This window comes from Ornithorhynchus anatinus, chromosome 2 (assembly GCF_004115215.2).
Source record: "Ornithorhynchus anatinus isolate Pmale09 chromosome 2, mOrnAna1.pri.v4, whole genome shotgun sequence".
Classification (NCBI taxonomy): domain Eukaryota; kingdom Metazoa; phylum Chordata; class Mammalia; order Monotremata; family Ornithorhynchidae; genus Ornithorhynchus; species Ornithorhynchus anatinus.
This window is the reverse complement of record NC_041729.1, coordinates 141,423,131-141,446,637: the sequence shown is the minus strand read 5'-3', so window position 1 is coordinate 141,446,637 and position 23,507 is coordinate 141,423,131. Positions and strand designations below refer to the sequence as shown.

Here is a 23,507-nt window from a genome sequence, read left to right as displayed (position 1 = left end):
CTCCCCAGCACTTAGTACAGTGCTTTGCGTGCAGTAAGTACGTAGTAAATTCGAATGAATGAGTGAATTCAGTGGTTTTTTAGAGGGTGAGTAAATGCCCTCCCTTTGATTGCCAAGTGAGGGCATTTCACATTGGGGTCATCATTAGATATCAGGAAAAACAGCCCTGTTAAAAATGTCGCCGATCACAGTGTGTAGGATTAATGTGAGTCTTGGTAAATATATTACCGAACGGTCCTTGAAATAGTTTGGGAGGACTCCTTTTTATTTTGGGCACTTCTTTCTAGTTTTTATCTAAAGGGGACAACCCTGGAGAATGAGTCTGTGTGGCAGGATTTTGTTTCCGGAGCTTACATAGCTGAAGACCCAAAATATTGATTTGAGTCCTCCTGGCCAACGAGAATCTGACTGTGTGTGAGGCCCCTTTGGCCTCAATCCTGCCTGTGAGTCAAACACGACAGGTACCAGCTGCTCTCAGAGAGTTGATTCTGCTCCAAAAAGTGAACCATTCACACCCCAGGAGGGGCAGGTCCGTTATTTCTGTTGTTAAAAGCTTGTCCTTGAGTACATTGGGAGAGGGAAAAAAAAACCCAATCCATTAGGCAGAAAAATATCCCGAATTTTACTAAGTTCTGAATGCTCTAAGTGGAGAAATGTACAACGTGCCTTACTTAAGAATAAGAATTGGACGTATTTTAAGTGCGTGCGTATGTGTGTGTGTTTTTCTTGCTCTTCTCTCCACCCCTTCCTGTAAATCACTGAAATCACTGAGAAGCTTGAAGGAGGAAGCATTCTTTTGCATTTCATTTCTGGATTTCTCTTATCTTCCTGTTTTCTATGGGGAGGAAAGGCGAAGCTGTTTTTCAATATTCAGCAGTTTGGGTCTGCACTGGTGTTCTTGCTGTCGATTCCTTGGCCCGATCTCTTCTTTCTCTGTTCTCCCTGGGCATCCCCTCTCTTCTCTTCCCCCACCCCGGTGTTCGAACCTTTTCAACGTGAAAGTGCCAGCTGTTCTCTGCAAGCGAGCCAGAGTAATCAAATGTGATTAAGCTGTGTAGCTGATAAGCGGATGATCTAATTTAGCTCGGCTAATAGGGTAATAGCGCATTGTTTTAAAATGTGCCGCAGCTTAGAACCATAAGCTCCCGGGTCCGATGCGCCCTGAATCCGCGCCGACGTCTTTTCTCAACTTGTGAAATGCTCGGGATTTCAAAAATGCCAGTATCTTGATCATCCTCACCATCATCCTTTTCCAGAAGAAAGACAAGGAGAGTTGTCCGTAGGAAATGATCCTAGCGTCTCGCCAGCGATGCGATCAGTTGATGGTATTTATTAATAATAATAATAATGATGATGGTATTTGTTAAGCACTTACTATGTGCCAAGCACTGTTCTAAGCTGTGGGGGAGATACAGGGTAATCAGGTTGTCCCACGTGGGGCTCGCAGTCTTAATCCCCATTTGGCAGATGAGGGAACTGAGGCACAGAGAAGTGAAATGACTTGCCCAAAGCCGGGTTTAGAACCCACGACTTCTGACTCCCAAGATCGTGCTCTTTCCAATAGCCACGCTGCTTCTCCAGCACTTAGTATGGGCAGAGCACTCTACTGAGCGCTTGGGAGAGTATATTATAATCGAATTAGCAGACACGTTCCCTGCCCGTAACGAGCGTTCAGTCTAGGGGACCCAGAGTCTTCCGGGACCAGCCCTGAAAAAATGGTGGTATTTGTTAAGCGCTTACTATGTGCAAAGCACTGTTCTAAGCGCTGGGGGATACAAGGTGATGAGGTTGTCCCACGTGGGGCTCACAGTTTTAATCCCCATTTTACAGATGAGGTAACTGAGACACCGAGAAGTGAAGTGACTTGCCCAGAGTCACACAGCTGGCAAGCGGCGGAGCCGGGATTAGAACCCATGACCTCTGACTCCCAAGCCTGGGCTCTTTCCACTGAGCCACTCTACTTCTCAGTGGGCTTGGTAGCCACTCGCTCCCAAAATGGCACTGTGGCCCAGTGAGCGTAGTCTTAAGTCAGACCAGATAATAATAATAATGGTATTTAATACCGTGTGCCAGACACCGCATTAAGCACTGGGGTGGATACAGAGATTCAGGAGAAATCCCGGCGCTACTAAAATGGCTCAGCTGCCCCAGAAAGTTTATCAGGATCCAAAGATTACTTCGTGGTATGACGGGCAGCGGCCGCGGCCGATCCTGGCTCTGTCACTAGCGGAGTTGAGTAGGGCAGTGGAGAAGGTATTCACTCTTGCGTGGGTTCAACCTGTCGCGTCTGCCAGATTTGGGGGATTCAAAGCCGAGGTCAGAACATCTTTCCCTCTGCTCAGAGAAACTCTTTCAAGTCAGCAGGACAAGAGCAGCAGGATCAGCGTGAAGCAGCGTGGCTCAGTGGAAAGAGCCTGGGCTTCGGAGCCGGAGGTCATGAGTTCGACTCCCGGCTCTGCCACGTGTCAGCTGTGTGACTGTGGGCAAGTCACTTAACTTCTCTGTGCCTCAGTTACCTCATCTGGAAAATGGGGATGAAGACTGTGAGCCTCACGTGGGACAACCTGATTACCCTGTGTCTACCCCAGCGCTTAGAACAGTGCTCTGCACATAGTAAGCGCTTAACAAATGCCAACATTATTAACATTATTATCAGAGGTCCTCGAATCAAACTGGACGGCCTACTGACCGTTGACCCCTCGAAAAAGCTCACACGCGTTAAGCGCTCAATAAATACGATTGAATGAACTGACGCGCATGTGAGGACGTAAATGATGGTCAATCTCTCTTCCAACTCAGCGAAAGGAATTTGCCCGATCCCCACATTTGGCTAGCTGTTTAGACAGACAAGAGAGAAGCAGCGTGGCTCAGTGGAAAGAGCACGGGCTTGGGAGTCAGAGGTCATGGGTTCGAATCCCGGCTCCGCCACTTGTCAGCTGTGAGACTTTGGGCAACTCACTTCACTTCTCTGGACCTCAGTTCCCTCATCTGTAAAATGGGGATGAAGACTGTGAGCCCCATGAGGGACAACCTGATCACCTTGTATCCCCCCAGCACTTAGAACACTGTTTTGCATGTAGTAAGCGCTTAACAAATACCAACATTATTAAGGGGCTGCACCAGAAACACAGCGTTTAATGCGGTGACAGAGTTCAGGCTAAATCAGAGGAGCAGCGTTAGAGAAGCAGCATGGCGCAGTGGAAAGAGCCCGGGCTTGGGAGTCAGAGTTCATGGGTTTGAATCCCGGCTCCGCCGCTTGCCAGCTGTGTGACTTTGGGCAAGTCACTTAACTTCTCTGTGCCTCAGTTACCTCATCTGTAAAATGGGGATTGAAACTGTGAGCCCCATGTGGGACAACCTGATCACCTTGCTTCCCCCAGCGCTTAGAACAGTGCTTTGCACATAGTAAGCGCTTAACAAATACGACCATTTTTTTTTTATTTTTTAATGGATAGAGCGTGGACCTGGGAGTCGGAAGGTCACGAGTTCTTATCCCATCTCTGCCACTTGTCTGCTGAGTGACCTTAGGCAAGTCACCTCACTTCATGGAGCCTCGGTGACCTCATCGGGAAAAAGGGGATTGAGACTGTGAGCCCCACATGAGACAGGGACCATGTCCAACCCCATTTGCTTTTACCCACCCCAGTGCTTATTATAGTGCCTGGCACAAAACCGGGAGCCCGCTATTGGGTAGGGATTGTCTCTATCTGTTGCCGACTAGTACTTTCCAAACGCTTAGTACAGTGTTCTGCACACAGTAAGTGCTCAATAAATACGATTGAATGAATGAATATCACAATTATTGAGAAGCAGCATGGTGTAGTGGGTAGAGCACAGGCCTGGGAGTCAGAAGGTCATGGGTTCTAATCCCGGCTCCAAGACATCTGCTCTGTGACCTTGGGCAAGTCACTTCGCTTCTCTGTGCCTCAATTACCTCATCTGAAAAAGGAGGATTTAAGACTGGGAGCTCCACATGGGGCAACCTGATTACCTCGTATCTCCCCAGAGCTTAGTACAGTGCTTGGCACATAATAAGCGCTAAACAAAAGCCACCATCCTTATTCAACTAGTGAGGCGGCGTATTCTCCAGTAGTACAAGATTAGATTAAAAGGAGAAGAGCGAATCACTGTGTGCTATGGAAGGCTTACTGGGAGGGGATTGTACCTGAGGAGCCGGAAGATGGACAGAGCAACTGGAAGAGAAGCAGCGTTGCCCAGTAGATAGAGCATGGGCCTGGGAGTCATAAAGACCTGGATTCTAATTCCAGCTCTGTCACATGGCCGCCGTGTAACCTTGGGCAAGTCACTTCTCTGTGCCTCAGTTCCCTCCCCTGTAAAACGGGGATTAAGACTGTGGTCCCTCTTGTGGGGCAGGGAATGTGTCCCACCCCATTATCTTGTATCTACCCCAGCACTTAGTGTCTGGCACATAGTAAGTGCTTAACAAACGCCCCAATTATTATTATTATCTTTATTAACACCCAACCTTCTCTGTGGATGTGAAAGAGAAGCAGCATGACCTAATGGAAAGAGCATGGGCCTGAGAGTCAGAGGACCTGAGTTCTAATCTTGGCTCTCCCTCTTGTCTGCTCTGTGACCGTGGGCGGCTCACTTCGCTTCTCTGGGCCTGTTACCTCATCTGGAAAATGGGGATTAAAATTGTGAGCTCCATGTGGGACATAGATTAGGTCCACCCTCATTGCTCATATCTGCCCTAGCGGTTAGTACAGTGCCTTGGTACATAGTGAGTGCTTAACGAATATCTTAAAAAAAAAACAAAAACCAAAAAACTTGGATTTACCACAAGCAGTGGAAAAGCAGTTCTTTCATCGCTACCTATTAGCCATACTCACTCAAATCACATACCACAGGTTTCTGAAAAACATACATTCATTCATTCAATAGTATTTACTGAGCGCTTACTATGTGCAGAGCACTGTACTAAGCGTTTGGAATGTACAAAAACCAGTTCATTCACCCTGATTAAAGCCCAGCTTATTACCTCCCACCCTCGTTGAGGCAGCGTGTGAGGGAAGTGGACACTGCCATAGCCACTGAATAGGGAGCGGAAGCAGGGAAGGACCCAGAAATAAGGTCAGAGGGGTTATTTTAAAGACACGATGCTCTGACGCCTCCAAAAACAGAGTGTGGTTGGAAGCCAGCAACAGAATAATAATAATGATAACTGTGGTATTTGTTAAGCGCTTACTACGTGCCAGGCACTGTTCTAAGCGCTGGGGCGGATGCAAGCAAATCGGGTTGGACGCAGTCCCTGTCCCAACTGGGGCTTACGATTTAATAGGTGAGATGACTGAGGCCCAGAGAAGCAAAGTGACTTGCCCAAGGCCACACAGCAGACAAGTGGTGGAGTCGGGATTACAACCCATGATTAGACAGAGCACCAGTCAGTCGATCAGTCGTATTTGAGTGCTTACTGTGTGCAGATCACTGTACTAAGCGCTTGGGAGAGGACAATATAACAGTCATTCCCTGTCCACAGTGAGCTTACGGTCTTAAAGGGACTGGCATTCAGAGTGTGAAATGGAGCGAGAAGATTGGAAAGCCGAGTGAAAAATAAATACCAGGCCCGGGCACTCTGGATAGCAAGACCTGTAACCCAGCAAGGGGAAAACTTTGCCCGCACTTAGTGTAGAAAGGATCGCCCACCCCTCACCAGTCTTACCAGCCACCTGCCAACCGTGATCAAAAATCTCACCATCAGTAGTATTAGCGAACCTCAAAGGGCAGCTACACCTAGAATGTATTGTTTCCTAGTTGAATACTGTGATGAATGGACAACTGTAGGTTTTTTGGGGTGCCACAATTTAGGACTTGAAAATGTCCCCTCTACAAGCCTTCTGACCTACGCTGCTCTTGTTTGATTTATTTGTAGACTCTCGGTATCTCTTGGAGTCGAACGGAGTGTAGCGTTTTAGCGAAACGCTGCCCTTACTCTGACAGAATTGGCTACGTCGAGTCAGCTTTAAGCTCTTCCTTGGAGAAGTCAACAGTTAAACTGGCTTTATCATTTTAGTCTGAGCCGCCGATCCTATATTAATCGTGGATTTACACTATCTGCTGTGTGTTTTCATCAGATGGTTGCATTTTGCCACGCATCCCTACCTTTCGTCAGTATCTCAGCCGAAACAGTCGGATGGAGGTTCGTGTGTATGAGCCTCCTCTCATCCTCTCCCTTCCTCCTCCTCCCCATTCTCACCTCATCTCCCTCTTTCCCCTTCTCTTCCCCGTCTGTCTCTGTGTAAGTCCTTTTTCATCGAGAGGCATCTCTCTCCGGATGTTATCCGTCAGGGACCGCCCACTTTTGGCATGTGCCGACATGTAGCTTTCCAGTAGTACACATAATACCATGCATTATAGCATTATAGCAGGTCTTTAAGAGCACACGAAACTTGAACAAATCTTTGGAGGGACAAGAAGATCTTCGACAGGTGAGTTGACTGCCTTTTATTGGAAATAGATTTTAACTTTCGTTTCCAGCGCATTAGAAAGTCGTTAGAAATATGAATTCCTTGCTTTTTCAAACTTAAAGAGGGGCAGGCTGGTTTGAAGGGGACCTTTAAAGACTGAAGAAGTTTCACAGGCTTTCGGGGTACTGTGACACTGAGTTGATTTGATTATCCCAAGGGTTATTTCTATAGTGTTCCCTTTCCAGCCCCCGTCCCACGTGCCTCTTTAGCAGTTTATGTGTTAGGTGATAAATTTAAGCGACCGTGAAGTAAATCGAATCGCAGAAGAAGGGGAGAGGCCGTATCAAATGAGCAGCGGCTGTCCCTTGCGAGGCTTTTAAATCGGATAGCGTAGGGCAAGCTTCAGATTCATTCACTAGTATTTGAGTGCTTACTATGTGCAGAGCACTGAACTGAGCGCTTGGACTGTACAATTTGGCAACAGAGACAATCCCTGCCCAATGAAGGGCTTACAGTCTAATCAGGGGACACAGAAGGACAACAACAAGACAACATAATCACAATAAATAGAATCAAGGGGATGTACACCTCATTAACAAAATAAATAGGGTAGTAAAAATATATAGAGATGAGCAGAGTGCTGAGGGGAGGGGAATGGAGAGGGGGAGGAGCGGAAGGAAAGGGGGCTTAGCTGAGGGGAGGTGGGGGGGGGGAAGGAACAGAGCACTGTTCTCAGCGCTGGGGTAGATACAAGGTAATCAGGTTGTCCCACGTGAGGCTCACAGTCTTCATCCCCATTTTACAGATGAGGTAACCGAGGCCCAGAGAAGTGAAGTGACTTGCCCACAGTCGCACAGCTGACAGGTGGCAGAGCCGGGATTCGAACCCATGACTTCTGACTCCCAAGCCCAGGCTCTTTCCACTGAGCCACGCTGCTTTTCTGATTACTAGTTCAAATGTAACTAGTCGAAGCGATCTGATTATTTTCAAGTTCGAAGATATTTCTTAACCAGATCATTGCCAAATATGAAACTGAACGCTTGTTTTAAGTCCGGTGAATCCACATCTCTCAAGGCCAAAAGCTTCTCCCTAAAAGTGATTTAAAAATGTGGAGGTTGCCACCTGCATAGAGCAGACATTGCTCCCCTACCCCCATAGAGCCCAATTTATTCTCAGGAAGTAAATTTAGTCATAGGGAGAATTGGGTGCATTATAGAAAAAAAAAATCAGCAATAAAATTTCCAAATTTCCATCTGGCCAGCTCCAGCCAAATCTCGATTGAACAGAAATCTGATTTCTGGAGAGCCTCTTTTCTGTGCTCATCAGAATTGTCCTTAAATTGTCTGGGGCCTGGTCTCATTTTCCTGTCCATATTGCTCTGAGGTTTAACTTCTCTTTTTTTTAAAGGGCATGATTTGTCTCGAAATATCCAGTAGTGAAAAGTGGAATGAGAAAGCAGTAAAGTGGGTGTCTGCTCCTAGCGGAACAGGCGATTCTTGTTATTTGATCAAGTATATCTTATTTTTTTCTTCCACTTATATGGCAAAATAAAGCGGAGCCTTCTGCTCTAGGGGAGCGCTCTTTAGTTAAAGCCCAGTCTTCCCATAAATTCCTTCCTTCACCTCTGACTGGCAAGGGTCAATGTAGGTGGAGAGGGATTTTTTTTTTCCTCCTTCAAAATTGGGGATGCCTCTCATCTGGCAATGTAGTTCCCTTTTCTGTTGAGGCTGCAGGAAACTTCTTTGGCCAGCAGCCTAACCTAGAGCCATCTTGATGATGAAGAAGCCACCTTTCAGTAGAGTGGATGGGCGGCCGGGAAGATTGCCCTTTAGACTGTATGCTTATTGTGCACAGGGAATGTGTCTACTAAATAATAATTATTACTATTAGAGAAGCAACGTGGCTCAGTGGAAAGAGCACGGGCTTGGGAGTCAGAGGTCGTGGCTTCGAATCCCAGCTCGGCCACTTGTCTGTTCTGTGACCTTGGGCAAGTCAATTCACTTCTCTGGGCCTCAGTTCCCTCATCTGTAAAATGGGGATTAAGACTGTGAGCCCCACATGGGACGACCCGATAACCTTGTATCTCCCCCAGGGCTTAGAACAATACTTGGCACCCCAGTGAGTGCTTAATAAATACCATCATTATTATTGTTATGGTACTTGTTAAGTGCTTAGTAGGTGCCAAGCACTGTTCTAAGCACTGGGATAGGTACTAGAGAAGCAGCGTGGCTCAGTGGAAAGAGCATGGGCTTTGGAGTCAGAGGTCATGAGTTCGAATCCCAACTCTGCCACTTGTCAGCTGTGTGACTGTGGACAAGTCACTTCACTTCTCTGTGCCTCAGTTCCCTCATCTGTAAAATGGGGATGAAGACTGTGAGCCCCACATGGGAGAACCTGATTCCCCTGTGTCTACTCCAGCGCTTAGAACAGTGCTCTGCACATAGTAAGCGCTTAACAAATACCAACATCCCCGATTAGACCGTAAGCCCGTCAAACGGCAGGGACTGTCTCTGTTGCCGACTGGTTCATTCCAAGCGCTTAGTACAGTGCTCTGCACATAATAAGCGCTCAATAAATACTATTGAATGAATGAATGAATGAATGAATGAATGAATACAAGTTGATCAGTTTTGGATGCAGTCCCTGTCCCACATGGAGCTCATACTCTTAATCCCCATTTTCCAGATGAGGTAACTGAGGCCGCAAGAAGTGAAGTGACTTGCCCAAGGTGACACAGCGGATGTGTGGCAGAACCGGAACTAGAACCCAGGTCCTTCTGACTCCCAGGCCCATGCTTTATCCATGAGCCGTGCTGCAAAATAACGCTTGTAGTGTTCCAAGTGCTTAGTACAGTGCTCAGTTCCCTCACCTGAAAAATGAACATGAAGACTGTGAGCCCTGTGAGGGCAGGGACTGCATCCCACCTGATGATCTTGATTCTACCCCAGCACTTAGAACAGTGCCTAGCACACAGTAAGTACCTAACAAATACCACAATTATTATTATTAGTGGATAGAGCACAGGCCTGGAGTCCCAGCTCCCCGGCTTATGTGCTGTGGACTCTGGACAAGTCACTTCACTTCTCTCAGTTTCCTCATCCGTAAAATGGGTATTAAATCCTACTGCCTTCCACCTAGACTGTGAGCCCCAGTTGGGACAAAGACTGTGTCCTTGGTAACTTGGTAGTTTTGTGTCTATTCCAGGGCTAGGACAATACTTGGCATATAGTGAGTGTTTAACAAATACCTTAATAATAATCTTTTACCTCCCCCAGCACTTAGTACAGTGCCCGGCACATAGTAATCTCCTCCAAGAGGCCTTCCCTGACTAAGCCTTCCTTCCTCTTCTCCCACTCCCTTCTGGGTTGCCCTGACTTGTTCCCTTTATTCGTCATCCCTTCCCAGCCCCACAACATTTATGTACATATCTGAACATATCTGTAATTTATTTATATTAATGTCTCTCTCCCCTTCTAGACTGTAAGCTCGTTGTGGGCAGGGAATGTGTCTGTGTTTATACTGTACTCTCTCGAGCGCTCAGTCCGGTGTTTTGCTCCAATTTATTGAGCGCTTACTAGGTACCTGTCAATACCATAAAAAAAAAAGGGAGATGTTTCTGGTTACGTATTAAGTTTTACCACCACAAGAAATGCTGTACATCAAGTGACGATGCACACGATCCATTAAATAAGACGTTATGCTGTGCTTCTTTAGTAAAAAAAGTTCCATCCTCTTTAAGTGAGTCTTTGTGTCCTCTTTTGAGTCCAGAGGCAGGATCACTGCTCTGACATTTAAGCTTTGTAATAATAATAGTAATTGTGGTATTTGTTAAGCGCTTACTGTGTGCCGAGCACTGTTCTAAGCGCTGGGGTAGATACAGGGTAATCAGGTTGTCCCACGTGGGGCTCACAGTGTTAATCCCCATTTTACAGATGAGGTAACCGAGGCCCAGAGAAGTGAAGTGACTTGCCCACAGTCGCACAGCTGACAGGTGGCAGAGCCGGGATTCGAACCCATGACTTCTGACTCCCAAGCCCAGGCTCTTGTCACTAAGTCACGCTGCTTGTACTCTGCCTCCTGGTGGCTCCGCATCACAGCCCCATTCCTGGGAGCTGGTCAGTACTTAATCAGTTAATTAATAATAGTATTTGTTAAGCACTTAGTTTGTGTCAAGCACTGTTCTAAGCGCTGGGGTAGACACAAGGTAATCCGGTTGGACACAGTCCCTGTCCCACGTGGGGCTCACAGTCTTCATCCCCGTTTTACAGATGAGGTAATAATAATAATAATGTTGGTATTTAAGCGCTTACTATGTACAGAGCACTGTTCTAAGCCCTGGGGTAGATGCAGGGTAATCAGGTTGTCCCACGTGGGGCTCACAGTCTTCACCCCCATTTTCCAGATGAGGGAACTGAGGCACAGAGAAGCGAAGTGACTTGCCCACAGTCACACGGCCGAGAGGTGGCAGAGCAGGGATTCAAACCCGTGACCTCTGACTCCCAAGCCCGGGCTCTTTCCCCTGAGCCATGGTACCTGAGGGCCAGAGAAGTGAAGGGACTTATCCAAGGTCACAACAGCAGACAAGTGGCGGAGCCAGGATTAGAACCTTCCGACTCCCAGGCCCATGCTTGCAAGCGCTTAGGACAGTGCTCTGGACACAGTAAGCGCTCAATAAATATGACTGAATAAATCGAATGCATGCTCTAGCCACTAATAATAATAATAACGTTGGTATTTATTAAGCGCTTACCATGTGCAGAGCACTGTTCTAAGCACTGGGGTAGATACAGGGTAATCAGGTTGTCCCACGGGAGGCTCACAGTTAATCCCCATTTTACAGATGAGGTAACTGAGGCCCAGAGAAGTGAAGTGACTCGCCCACAGTCCCACAGCTGACAAGTGGCAGAGCCGGGGATTCGAACCCGTGACCTCTGACTCCCAAGCCCGGGCGCTTTCCACTGAGCCACGCTGCTTCTCGCAGGCCCTTGTTGGGTTCTCGGAGAATCTTCCCATTCTCTCGGAGCTGCCTCTCTGCCCTTTTGACTCGCACTAGGTGAAAGTGAACCTCTGAAGGCGCTAAATAACGGGAAGGCTACGCCAGAGCTTTGGGGCGCTCCCGGGATGTGGGGGGACCGGTTGGCAGCCCCGCACCTGGCAAGGGGCAGTGCCCGTCCGCCCGCGGAGGACACGAGGCCGTCTGGGCCGGCGTCGTCACTCCCTGCAAGGCAGGGGGCTGGGGAAGGCCAGCAACGAGGCGACCGGGCAGAGGTCGTCGGGACGTCGTACTGATCTGCCGTTCTTGAATGGCGACGGTTTCAGTGGCGGTGGAAACGGAGGTCCGCTCGCCGAGAAAAGAGGATCCTGTCCGCTGGGGCTCCCTCCGGGCTCGCATCTCCTCCCGGCGTCAGGACGCGTCCACCTGGACGTCCACCCGCCCCCTAATAGGGGTTAGACACGAGGGGCATCTGGGCCAGCCTGTCCCAACCAGCAGCGTGGCTCAGTGGGAAGAGCCCGGGCTTGGGAATCGGAGGTCGTGGGTTCGAATTCCGCCGCCGCCACTGGTCAGCTGTGTGACCTTGGGCAAGTCGCTTCACTTCTCTGGGCCTCGGTGACCTCATCTGTAAAATGGGGATCAAGACTGGGAGCTCTAAGTGGGACAACCTTGTATCTATCCCAGTGCTTAAAACAGTGCTTGGCACATAGTAAGCGCTTAACAAATACCATCAGCATCATCACCAGCACGGGCTTTGTTTATGGTATTTAAGTGCATAATAATGATAATTATGGTATTTGTTAAGCGCTTACCCTGTGCCTGGCACTGTATTAAGCGCCGGGGTGGATAGAAGCAAATAGGGATGTTCAAAGTCTTGGCTCTGCCACTTGTCAGCTGTGTGACTGTGGGCAAGTCACATAACTTCTCTGTACCTCAGTTACCTCTTCTGGAAAATGAGGATTAAGACTGTGAGCCTCACGTGGGGCGACCTGATTACCCTGTATCTACCCCAACACTGAGAACAGTGTTCTGCACATAGTAAGCGCTTAACAAATACCAACATTATTATTATTATTATTATTATTATTATTAATCCCCATTTTACAGATTAGAGAAGTGAGGTGACTACTTCCTCGAGGTCGCACAACAGACGGGTGGCAGAACTGGGATTAAAACCCACGACCTTCTGACTTCCAGGCACATTCTCTGCCCACGACGCCATGCTGGCATTCTCCTTCCCTCTCTCATATGCGCCCATGACTCTCTGATTCTGCCCGTCTTCCCTCTCAGGCTTTCATAAGAAGCAGCGAAGACTAGGGGGTAGAGCACGGGCCTGGGAATCAGAAGGAGCTGGGTTCTAATCCAGGCACTGCCACTTGTCAGCTGTGTACCTTGGGGCAAGTCACTTCACTTCTCTGTGCCTCAGTTCCCTCATCTGTAAAATGGGGATGAAGATGAACCCAGGTGGGTTAACCTGATTACCTTATATCTACCCCAGGGCTTAGAGCAGTGCTTGGCACATAGTAAGCGCTTTACAAATACCATCATCATCATCAATATTAGTGTTATGATTATTCCCTAGGCCTCAGGTACCTCATCTGGAAAATGGGGAGTAATGGAATGAAAAATAATGGAAAATGGTGAGCCCCACAGGGGACAGGGACCGAGTCCAACCCGATTAGCTTGGGTCTACCCCAGCGTGTAGTACAGTGCCTGTCGCGTAGTAAGCACTTAACAAATGTCACGAAAAATAAAAATCCTCAAGCTCAAGGCAGGGGGAGAATGTCGGTGTGGTCATCTGAAATCCTCCCTCGTCCACCACTAATGGACTCGGACCTTAAGCTTATGCCGTTGCCGAGATGCCGGACTGTGCATCAGTGGGAGAATTCTTCCCCGTCTCCCCTTCTTCCTTTTCCGGCTCGGGGTTCGGTTAGGGAGAGACAAAAATAAAACCGGAGAAAACTGACAAGCGGAGAGAGAACGAGAGGGAAAAGATGCAGAACAGCAAGATGAAAAAAAGGGTGATGAGAACATCCGTGAAAATGAAAGGAAGGGAAAGGAGAAAACAAGGAAATAGAGCACACCCGGTTCTCTAATAATAGTAGTTATGGTATTTGTTAAGTGCTTACTATGTGCAGAGCACTGTTCTAAGCGCTGCGGTAAATACACGATAATGAGATTATCCCACGTGGGGCTCACATTTTTTAATTCCCATTTTTGCAGATGAGGTAACTGAGGCACAGAGAAGTTAAGTGACTTGTCCAAGGTCTATAACCTCAAGGACTGCTCTTGTGCGGTGCTGAGTACATGTACACAAGCAGGATCCTTGATTGTGTGAAACCAGGTGGGCTAATGTTGTCAGAAAACTAAAATTCCCTAATTCTCTAATTGCGTGCTAGCCAAAACGCAAAAAACATTGGAAATACGTTATGGCAGAGCTGGGTGGTAATGATAACTGTAATAATAATAATGATGGTATTTGTTAAGCGCGTACTGTGTGCCAAGCACTGTTCTAAACGCTGGGGGGGATACAAGGTAATCAGGTTGTCCCACATGGGGTTCACAGACTTAATCCCCATTTTACAGATGAGGGAACTGAGGCACAGAGAAGTGAAGTGACTTGCCCACAGTCACAGAGCTGACAGGAGGCGGAGCCGGGATTCGTACCCGTGACTTCGGACTCCCAAGCCCAGGCTGTTTATTTAAGTGCTTACTATGTGCCAGGCACTGCACTACACTCTGGTTTAGACACGAGATGATCAGGTCAGACGCAGTCCGTGGCTTAGTGGATAGAGCCCAGGCCTGGGAGTCAGCAGGACCTTAGTTCTAATCCCGGCTCCACCACCTGTCTGCTGTGTGACCTTGGGGGAGACACATCACTTCTCTGGGCCTCAGTTATCTTATCTGTAAAGTGTGGGAGTGAGAGCCCCATGTGGGACAACCTGATTACCTTGTATCTACCCCAGCGCTTAGAATAGTGCTTGACACATAGTGTTTAACAAATACCACGACTTCCAATCAGTCATATAAACAACGGAGTTGGTAGATGTGTTCCCTGCCCACAATGAGCGTCCAGTCCCCGAGGTTGGGAAAGCAGATATTGAATCCCTATTTTACAAATTAAGTTACTGAGACACACAGCAGACCCGGCAGAACCCGGGATTGGAACGCAGGGCCCCGGACTCCAAATCCTTGGCTCTCTCCTTAGGGCCACCCTGCTTCTAGTGGAGAAACAGAGAGAAACCGGGAGTAAAATGTAAAGTTTGTGCATAGACCAGTTAATAATTAGGTGAGCAGACCTGCTTGCAGAATTTGGGGCTCTTGGTTTAAGGTCCATCCCACCACCGAGGCCTTCCCGGATTAAGCCCCCCTTTTCCTCATCTCTCACTCCCTTCTGCATCACCCTGACTTGCTCCCTTTGCTCATCCCCCCTCCCGGCCCCACAGCACTTACGTCCATATCTGTCATTTTATTTATATTGATGCTTGTCTCCCTCACCCTAGACTGTAAGTTCCTTTTGGGCAGGGAACGTGACTGTTTATTGTTGGGTAATACTCACCCGAACGCTTAGTACAGCGCTCTGCACACGGTAAGCGCTCGACAGATACGATCGAATGAGTGGTCCCGGATGTTCTTTGGGTCATGGGTTCTTGTAGATCTGACGTGGAGCCAAGCGAATCGGGTTGGACCCAGTCCCTGTCCCACGTGGGGCTCACGGTCTTCATCCCATTATATAGGTGAAAGAACTGAGGCCCAGATGGATTTGTTTTTCCGGTAAAGGTGATGGACTGTGGTGGGCCTTCCCCACTTTTGCACCCATTTCCCCTGTAACCAACAGAGGCTGCCATACGAAAATGTCGGCAGAGGTTTGGCCGCACAGTCTTGGGAGGCAAAGAACAAAATACGTCCGTGTGTCAGAGTGCCAACTTTTCATTTCGAGCATGAAGGTGAAAAGGAGTCAGGGATTGTAGACTGGGGGGGGTGAGGAAGCCTGGGAGGAAACAGGTTCCAAAGAGCAAATGGGCAAAAAACCAATAACAATAATAATAATGATAATCATGATAGCAGTAATGATATTCATTAATCACTTACTGTGTGGCAACTACTGTGCTAAGCGCTGGGGTAGATTCAGGCTAATCAGGTTGGACACAGTCCCCGATCCACATGGGGCCCACAGTCTCAACCCCATTTTCCAGATGAGGTGACTGAGGCCCAGAGAAGGGAAGTGAATTGCCCAAAGTTACACGGCAGACAGGTGGTAGAACTGGGATTAGAACCCACATCCTCTGACTCTCAAGCTCGTGCTCTTGCCGCTAGACCATGTTGCGAAGCACTTGAGTGAGTACAATACGCCAGAATTAATGGTCGCGTTCCCTGCCCATAACGTTTGCATACGGTGGACCATCATCCTATCTAGGGAAGGTCCTTTATTTTACTAGATAATAATAATAATGTTGGTATTTGTTAAAATGCTTACTTTGTGCAGAGCACTGTTCTAAGCGGTGGGGTAGATAAAGGGTAATCAGGTTGTCCCACATGAGGCTCACAGTTAATCCCCATTTTACAGATGAGGTAACTGAGGCACAGAGAAGTGAAGTGACTTGCCCACAGTCACACAGCTGACAAGTGGCAGAGCTGGGATTCGAACCCATGACCTCTGTGAATCAAGACGATCCACCCACCATTTTAATTCGTCAATTTCCCAGTGGATCTTCTCCTACTCGGTGATAGTCCAAGCCAGTCAGTCAGTCATTCATATTTATTAAGCACTTACTGGTGCACAGCACTCTACTAAGCGTTTGGGGGAGTACAAAAGAACAATATATTCATTCAGTTGTTCACGTGTGCACAGCTAAGTGCTTACATTCTCTGCCCACGTGCTTTTACTGTCTCTCGGGGGCAAGGGGGGACAGACATTAGTATGAATAAATAAATTACGTGTATGTCCTTAAAGGCTTTGGGGCTGGGAGGGGGGATGAATAAAGGGAGCAAGTCAGGGTGACACAGAAGGGATGGGAGAAGAGGAAAGGAGGGCTTAGGGAAGGCCTCTCGGAGGAGGTGGGCTTTCACTAAGACTTTAAAGGGAGAGAGAGTAACGGTCAGCTCACACCTTGCTCAGCTCCTACCTTAGGGGAAAAAAATATGCTTCCCATCCCCCTAAGCAAAGTGAGTATTGTCGTGGTCAGTAATGACTGAGTAACTGCATTATTTAAGGCTCTGTACACAGAAAACACTCAATAAAGGGAAGGGAAGGTTAAGTGTCACATCGGTTGCCATCTGAAATCTTAAAGAAATATGGTAGCAGAATCTTAGGGGGATCCAGGTATGAGGTAATGTCGTGGCAAAACAAAATTGTCTTTGACTTTTCCAAAGCGGAGCATAGCCAAATTCATCTTTACCCAAACAGAACATTTGGAGGTGGCAGGTTCGACTAGCCGGGCGTCCCTTTTTTGTTGGAGAAGGAACTGGAGTTATTGCAGTTCTTTGCTCACTTTGCCCACTGGGTGCTCGGTACAGTGCTTTGCACACAGTAAGCACTCAGTAAATTCGATCGAATGACTTGAAGATTCATGTGGAGAACACAGTCTTAGACATTTTCCGCCAGGCAGATATCACATGCCTGGGCACGTCCAACAATCAGTGGTATTTATTGAGCGCTTACCGTGTGCAGAGCGGGGACGGATCCCACCCAAGTAGCCCTACGGAGAAGTCCAGATGGTCTGCTGTTCGGAAATCTTAGAGTAGCTACTAAAATAGATTCCCCCAAAAAAGTCTGGCGCTTAACCAGCCCATCAGCGGAGATGAGGCTCCTTCAACGTGCTGCTTTTAACGTGACTGATTCTGCTGGCCCGGGCTAGGTTGTTTTTTTTTTCTTCGGTGTTAAAGGTACAATGTTGACTTGTTTTTCTTCCCCGTCACAAGGCTCAGGGGACGATCTGGATGGTCCTTTCGGGAGTCGCTCTCTAAAGAGCAGTAATAGTAATACTGATAATAATTGTGGAATTAAACATGACTGATCCTGCTGGCCTGGGGTAGGCCTTTTTCTCGTCAGGGTTAAATGTAAAATGGCGACACGCTAGATGGGCCTTTCGTGACTGCTTGCTAGGGAGCAGTAAATAATAATAATAGTAATAATAACACAGATGATAATCGTGATATTTAATGTGACTGATCTGGCCCAGGCTAGGCTTTTTCTCATCCGTGCTAAATGTACAATGTTGACTGGTATTCTCTATCGTACCCACACCTCGGGGGACACCTCTGGATGGTGCTTTCGTGAGTTGCTCTTTAAGGAGCGGTAATAATGAGCGCCTAGTACAGCGCCTTGCACATAGTAAGCGTTTACCAAATGCCATAATTATTATTATATTAATAATGATAATTAGTGGTGTTTACCAATGATCTGTTAAACGGGAGGCGATCCAGTCTTTGCTATTGCCTGAGAGACCCAGAAAGGGTCTGACCTCTTGAATACCGGCAAGATTTACTTATTTATTTTTTAATGGTATTTGTTAAGCTAAGTGGTCTAGGGGATAGCTCACGAGCCTGGGAGTCAGAAGGACATTGGTTCTAATCCCAGCTCTGCCACTCGTCTGCCGTGTGACCTTGGTCAAGTCGTTTCTCTGTGTCTCAGTTCCTTCATCTGTAAATGGGGAATAAGACTGAGCCCCATGTGGGACAGGGACTGCATCCAACCTGACAAGCTTTTATCCATCCCAGTGCTTAGTACAGTGCCTGGCACATAGTAAACAGAACAAATATCATAAAAAAAAAACCCTCAAAACCCTGCCTACTATGTGCTAGGTACTGTAGTAAGCACTGAGGTAGATAGAAGCTAATCAGGTTGGACACAGTCCCCGACCCAAGTGGGGCTCACGGTCTTAATCCTCATTTTACAGATGAAACTGAGACACAGGGAAGTGAAGTGAACTTGTTCAAGGTCACACGGCAGATAAGCGGTGGAGCGGGATTAGAACTCAGGGCCGTGCCCTGTCCATTAGGCCACATGGCTTCCCTGAGGTGAGAACCTCAGAGAGTCAGGCCTTCGGCTCATCTGCTTTCAGTGAATCGGTCAATCAATGAATCGTATTTTCTGAGCACTTACTGGGCTGAGAGCGCTGTTCTAAGCGCTTGGGAGAGTCCGGTATAACAGATTTGGTAGACATGTGCCCTGGCCACAGATGGTTGTGGGTCCGCTCCTAGAAAAGCCCCGGGCCCTTATATTTGGAGCTCTAGGGCTGTTTGGCTGCTGGTACTGAGTCGTCTTTCTGAAGCAGGGGGAAAGAAGGAATGTTTTCTACTCTTTATGCCTCTCTGGATGTATTAATATAGTTGTTTTTTGATTTGTCCTTCGTCTCTTGATGTGGTGGTATAGGATCGTTCAGGCATGTGAAGCGGGTAGATTTCAGAGCACAGTTAGGCATTAGTTTGGCTGAGGGCAGCCGTTAAAGGGAGTTGATTTAAACGCAGCTCTACATTTAATATCGGGCCTGGAAAAGCCCGTAGCCCACCCAACATGCGATGCCTCCTCCCTACATTTCTCGAAAGAAGATAATTTTAAGCCTTGACCGTTCTCTCTCTTGTGTGTTTTTGCCTTTTTAGTTGAGGGAAGAAAAGGTTCAAGAAGAAAGAGCACCTGACGATCTAATCCACAAGTTGTTGCTGGAGGATATGGAAGCGGGGAAGAGAAAAATGGAAGAACAGCAGAAAAATGAGCCACTTACCTTGAAAGCGAATCAAGAATGCGTAAGTGAGGAATGCATTTTTGGATTGAACGTGTCAGGCGCTAGCATCCGTGATAGAACGTATTTGAGATCAGCCCATCTGCTGCACTTCTGAGCCTGGAAACGGCTCGGTGCAGCATGGATTTTTTTTTTCTTTTAAATTGTACTCGCTAAGTGCTTACTATAGGCCAGTACTGAGAGCTAGGGTAGGTACAAGCTAATCGGGTTGGACCGAGTCCGTGTCCCACGTGGGGTTCACAGTGTTGACCCCCATTTTACAGATGATGCAGCAGAGACACAGAGAAGTAATGTAACTCGCCCAAGGTCACACAGCAGACAAGTGGTGGAACTGGGATTACAGCCCTGGTCATCTGACTCCCGGGCCCGTGCTTTTCCCATTAGGCCACACTGCTTCTTTTGAGACAGAAAAATAGGCGAAATGAAAGGTCTGGTAAAACAGAACCCGTGAGGAAGTCGTATGGGAAATCTGGAGAAAGTCAGAGGGGGACGGAGGATTTGCTTGGCAGTCTTCAGGGGAGTCGAAGGTGTCCCAGTCTACGCTGGCCTGGAGTCAGTCCCCGTCAGTCACTCGCCTTTGTAAATAGTGGATTTTAACCTCTCTGACTCTTTTTACAGTATTTGTTAAGCGCTTACTATGTGCCGGGCACTATACTAAGTGCTGAGGTAGATACAAGCTAATCAGGTTGAACACAGTCCATGTCCCATATTGGGTTTACAGGTAATCTCCATTTTATTCATTCATTCAATAGTATTTATTGAGTGCTTACTATGTGCAGAGCACTGTCCTAAGCGCTTGGAATGTACAAATCGGCAACAGATAGAGACAGTCCCTGCCCTTTGACGGGCTTACGGTCTAATCGGGGGAGACGGACAGACGAGAACAATGGCAATAAATAGAGTCGAGGGGAAGAACATCTCGTAAAAACAATGGCAATAAATAGAATCAAGGTGATGTACATCTCATTAACAAAATAAATAGGGTAATAAAAATATATACAAATGAGGGGACGAGCACAGTGCTGAGGGGAGGGGAAGGGAGAGGGGGAGGAGCAGAGGGAAAGGGGGAGAAAAGGGAGCTTAGCTGAGGGGAGGTGAAGGGGGGTAGGGAGGCAGCAGAGGGAAAAGGGGAAGCTCAGTCTGGGAAGGCCTCTTGGAGGAGGTGAGCTCTCAGTAGGGCTTTGAAGAGGGGAAGAGAATTAGTTTGGTGGAGGTGAGGAGGGAGGGCATTCCAGGACAGCGGGAGGATGATTTTACAAACAAGGTAACTGAGGCAGAGAGAAATATAATGACTTGCCCAAGGTCACACTGTAGACAAGCAGCAGAGTGGGGATTAGAGCTCATGTCCTCTGATTCCCAGGCCCATTCTCTTTCCACTAGGCCACACGGCTTCTCATTCATTCATTCGTATTTATTGAGCGCTTACTGTGTGCAGAGCACTGTACTAAGCGCTTGGAAAGTACAATTCGGCAACAGAGACAATCCCTGCCCAACAGTGGGCTCACAGTCTAGAAGGGGGAGACAGACAACAAAACAAAACATGTAGGCGTCACTGCCATCAAAATAGACAAATAGAGCCATAGATAAATGCACCTCATTAATAAAATAAATATGTTCAAATATATTCAAGTGCTGTGGGGAGGAGAAGGGGGTAGAGCAGAGGGAGGGAGTAGGGGTGATGGAGAGGGGAGGAGGGGCAGGGGGAAAGGGAGGGCTCAATCTCGTCAAGACTTGACGAGGCCTTACCCATTTGACGAAATGGCACATTAAGTGTCCGGAAAGGAAGGGGGACGGTAGGATTAAGAAGGAGATTTCATCCACCTCTGCTGGAATGATGCTTCTGGCCAAGTGACCATGTCCAGCTTCCCACCCTGCTGGCAGCTTCTCAGGAAACCACTAGGGATGGTGGTTTGGGTTCTGTGGCACAAAGGCAACATCGAGGCTGCCGTGAAACTCGGTCGGGCCCTTAGGGATGACAGGCAGGATCGGCTCACGTTTGTCTGAGCGGCTTCCGTACTCAAGCCCTGATGGCAACACGGCTGAAGCAGAGGGTTTTTCTGCATCTGCTGCCGCAAGGCCAGTCAATCAGTCAATCACTCAGTGGTCCATTTTTGTAGAAAAAATGATCCGGGCAACAGAGTGAAGTACGGACCGGAGCAGGGAGAGGCGGGAGGCTGGAAGGTCAGCAACGGGGCTCGTGCTGTAATCAAGGCGGGATAGGATAAGGGCTCGCATTAATACGTCAAGGACAGGGAACATGTCTACCAGCTCTTTTATTGTACTCTTCCAAGCGCTCAATACAGCGCCGTGCCCACGGTGAACGCTCAGTAAGTTTGAGTGATCGATTAATATGGTAGCAGTTTGGATGAAAAGGAAAGGGTAGATTTTAGCGATGAGGTGAAGGTTGAACCGACAGGATCCGGTGACAGATTGAAAGTGAGGATGGTGATATCGGTACTTCACTCTGCCGACCAGTTGCAACAAAACCGTTGAGCCGGTATTTCCACACTCCTCAAGAACCTCCAGTGGTTGCCCGTCCACTTTTTTTTTTAATGGTATTTGTTAAGCGCTTACTCTGTGCCAGGCACTGTTCTGAGCGCTGGGACTGATACGAGAAAATCAGGTTGGACCCAGTCCTTGTCCCACATGGGGCAATGGCAGTAGATTCAAGCTTATCAGGTTGGACACAGTCCCTATCCTACATGGGGCTCACTGGCTCAGTGGAAAGAGCACGGGCATGGGAGTTGGAGGACCTGGGTTTGAATCCGGACTCTGCTACTTGGCAGCTGGGTGACTGTGGGCAAATCACTTCACTTCTCGGTGCCTCAGTTACCTCCTCTGTAAAATGGGGATTAAGACTGTGAGCCTCACATGGGACGACCTGATTACCCTGTATCTCCCCCAGCGCTTAGAACAGTGCTCTGCACATAGTAAGCGCTTAACAAATACCAACATCATTATTATTATTATTAAAGTGACTGAGGCCCTTAGAAGTGAGGTGACTTGCCCAGAGTCACACATACACAGTGAAGCCAGAATTAAAACTCAGGTCCTTCTGTCTCCCAGGCCTGGGCTCTATCCATTAGGCCACGCTCCTTCCACTTCTGCATCCAACAGAAACTACTTACTGTTTCCTATTGCAACCCAGCCCACACACCTCACTCATCTATTGCTATCCTCCTCACGGTACCTCAATGTCGTCTTATCGCGCCTTCGACCCCACGCCCTCACCCTCCCTCTGGCCTGGAACACCCTCCCTCTTCATGTCTGACAGATGATCACTCTCTCCACCTTCAAAAGCACATTAAAAGCACATCTCCTCCAAAAGGGCTTCCTTGGCTAAGTCCTCATTTCCTCTTCTCTAACTCCCTTCTGCATCACCCACGCATTCGGCTTCGCACCCTGTATTTGACTCTCCCTCAGCTCCTCAGCACTCATGTACATGTCCATAATTCATGTATTTATATTAATGTTTGTCTCCCCCTCTAGGCTGTAAGCTTATTATGGATAGGGAATGTGTCTACCAACTCCATTATGTTGTAATCTCCCAAGCACTTAGTACAGTGCTCTGCACACAATAAGCGCTCAATAAATACGACTGACTGATACCGTCAGCGGTGTTGGGAAAGTTGGAAGGAAGAATAGGTTTAGTAGGGAATATCAGTTCAGTTCCTACCTCATTGAATTTAAGATGTCTATAGGTCATTCATGTGGGGATATCCTGGAGACCGGAGGAAATCGTCATAATAATAATTATGGTGTTAATCCTTTACCATGTGCCGGGCACTGTACTAAGCGCTGGGGTGAATGCAAGCCGATCGGGTTGGACTCAGTCCCTGTCCCACGAGGGGCTCACACTCTCGATCCCCATTTTACAGATGAGGTAACTGAGACCCAGAGAAGTGAAGTGACTTGCCCAAGGTCACACAGCAGACAAGAAGTGGAGCTAGGATTAGAACCCATGACCTTCTGACTCCCAGGCCCGTGCTCTAGCCACCACGCCATGCTGCTGCTCAGTGCAAGACTATTAAGCAGGAAAGAGGTGGAGAATGGTGAGGTAGGTAGATTTGGATGTCATCCACGTAGAGGTGATAGTTGAAGCCCTATAGACTGGTGAATTGTCCTAAAGAATGTGTTTAGAGAGAGATGAATGAAGGGCTCTGAGCTGCGCCTTGGAGGATAACCCCAGTTGAAGAATGAGACGAGGTAGGCAAATCAGTTAAAGAAATCAAAGTGAAAGAGTCCGAGAGATAGGAAGAGAACCAGGGAAGAATCATGTTAGGTGAAACTAAGGCCCAAGAAATTCACTCATTCAGTCGTATTTATTGAGCGCTACTGCGTGCA

General features: G+C 47.9%; 1 protein-coding gene across 1 annotated transcript in view; it reads left to right on the top strand.

Annotated features, from left to right (window-relative positions):
* Nucleotides 1–23,507, top strand: part of RNF169 (ring finger protein 169) — an 82,998-nt gene that overhangs the window by 36,257 nt on the left and 23,234 nt on the right. The window contains exon 3 of the mRNA XM_039914725.1: nt 19,024–19,167. Within this exon, the coding sequence (XP_039770659.1) occupies nt 19,024–19,167 (144 nt within the window). The remainder of the gene's footprint in view (nt 1–19,023; nt 19,168–23,507) is intronic.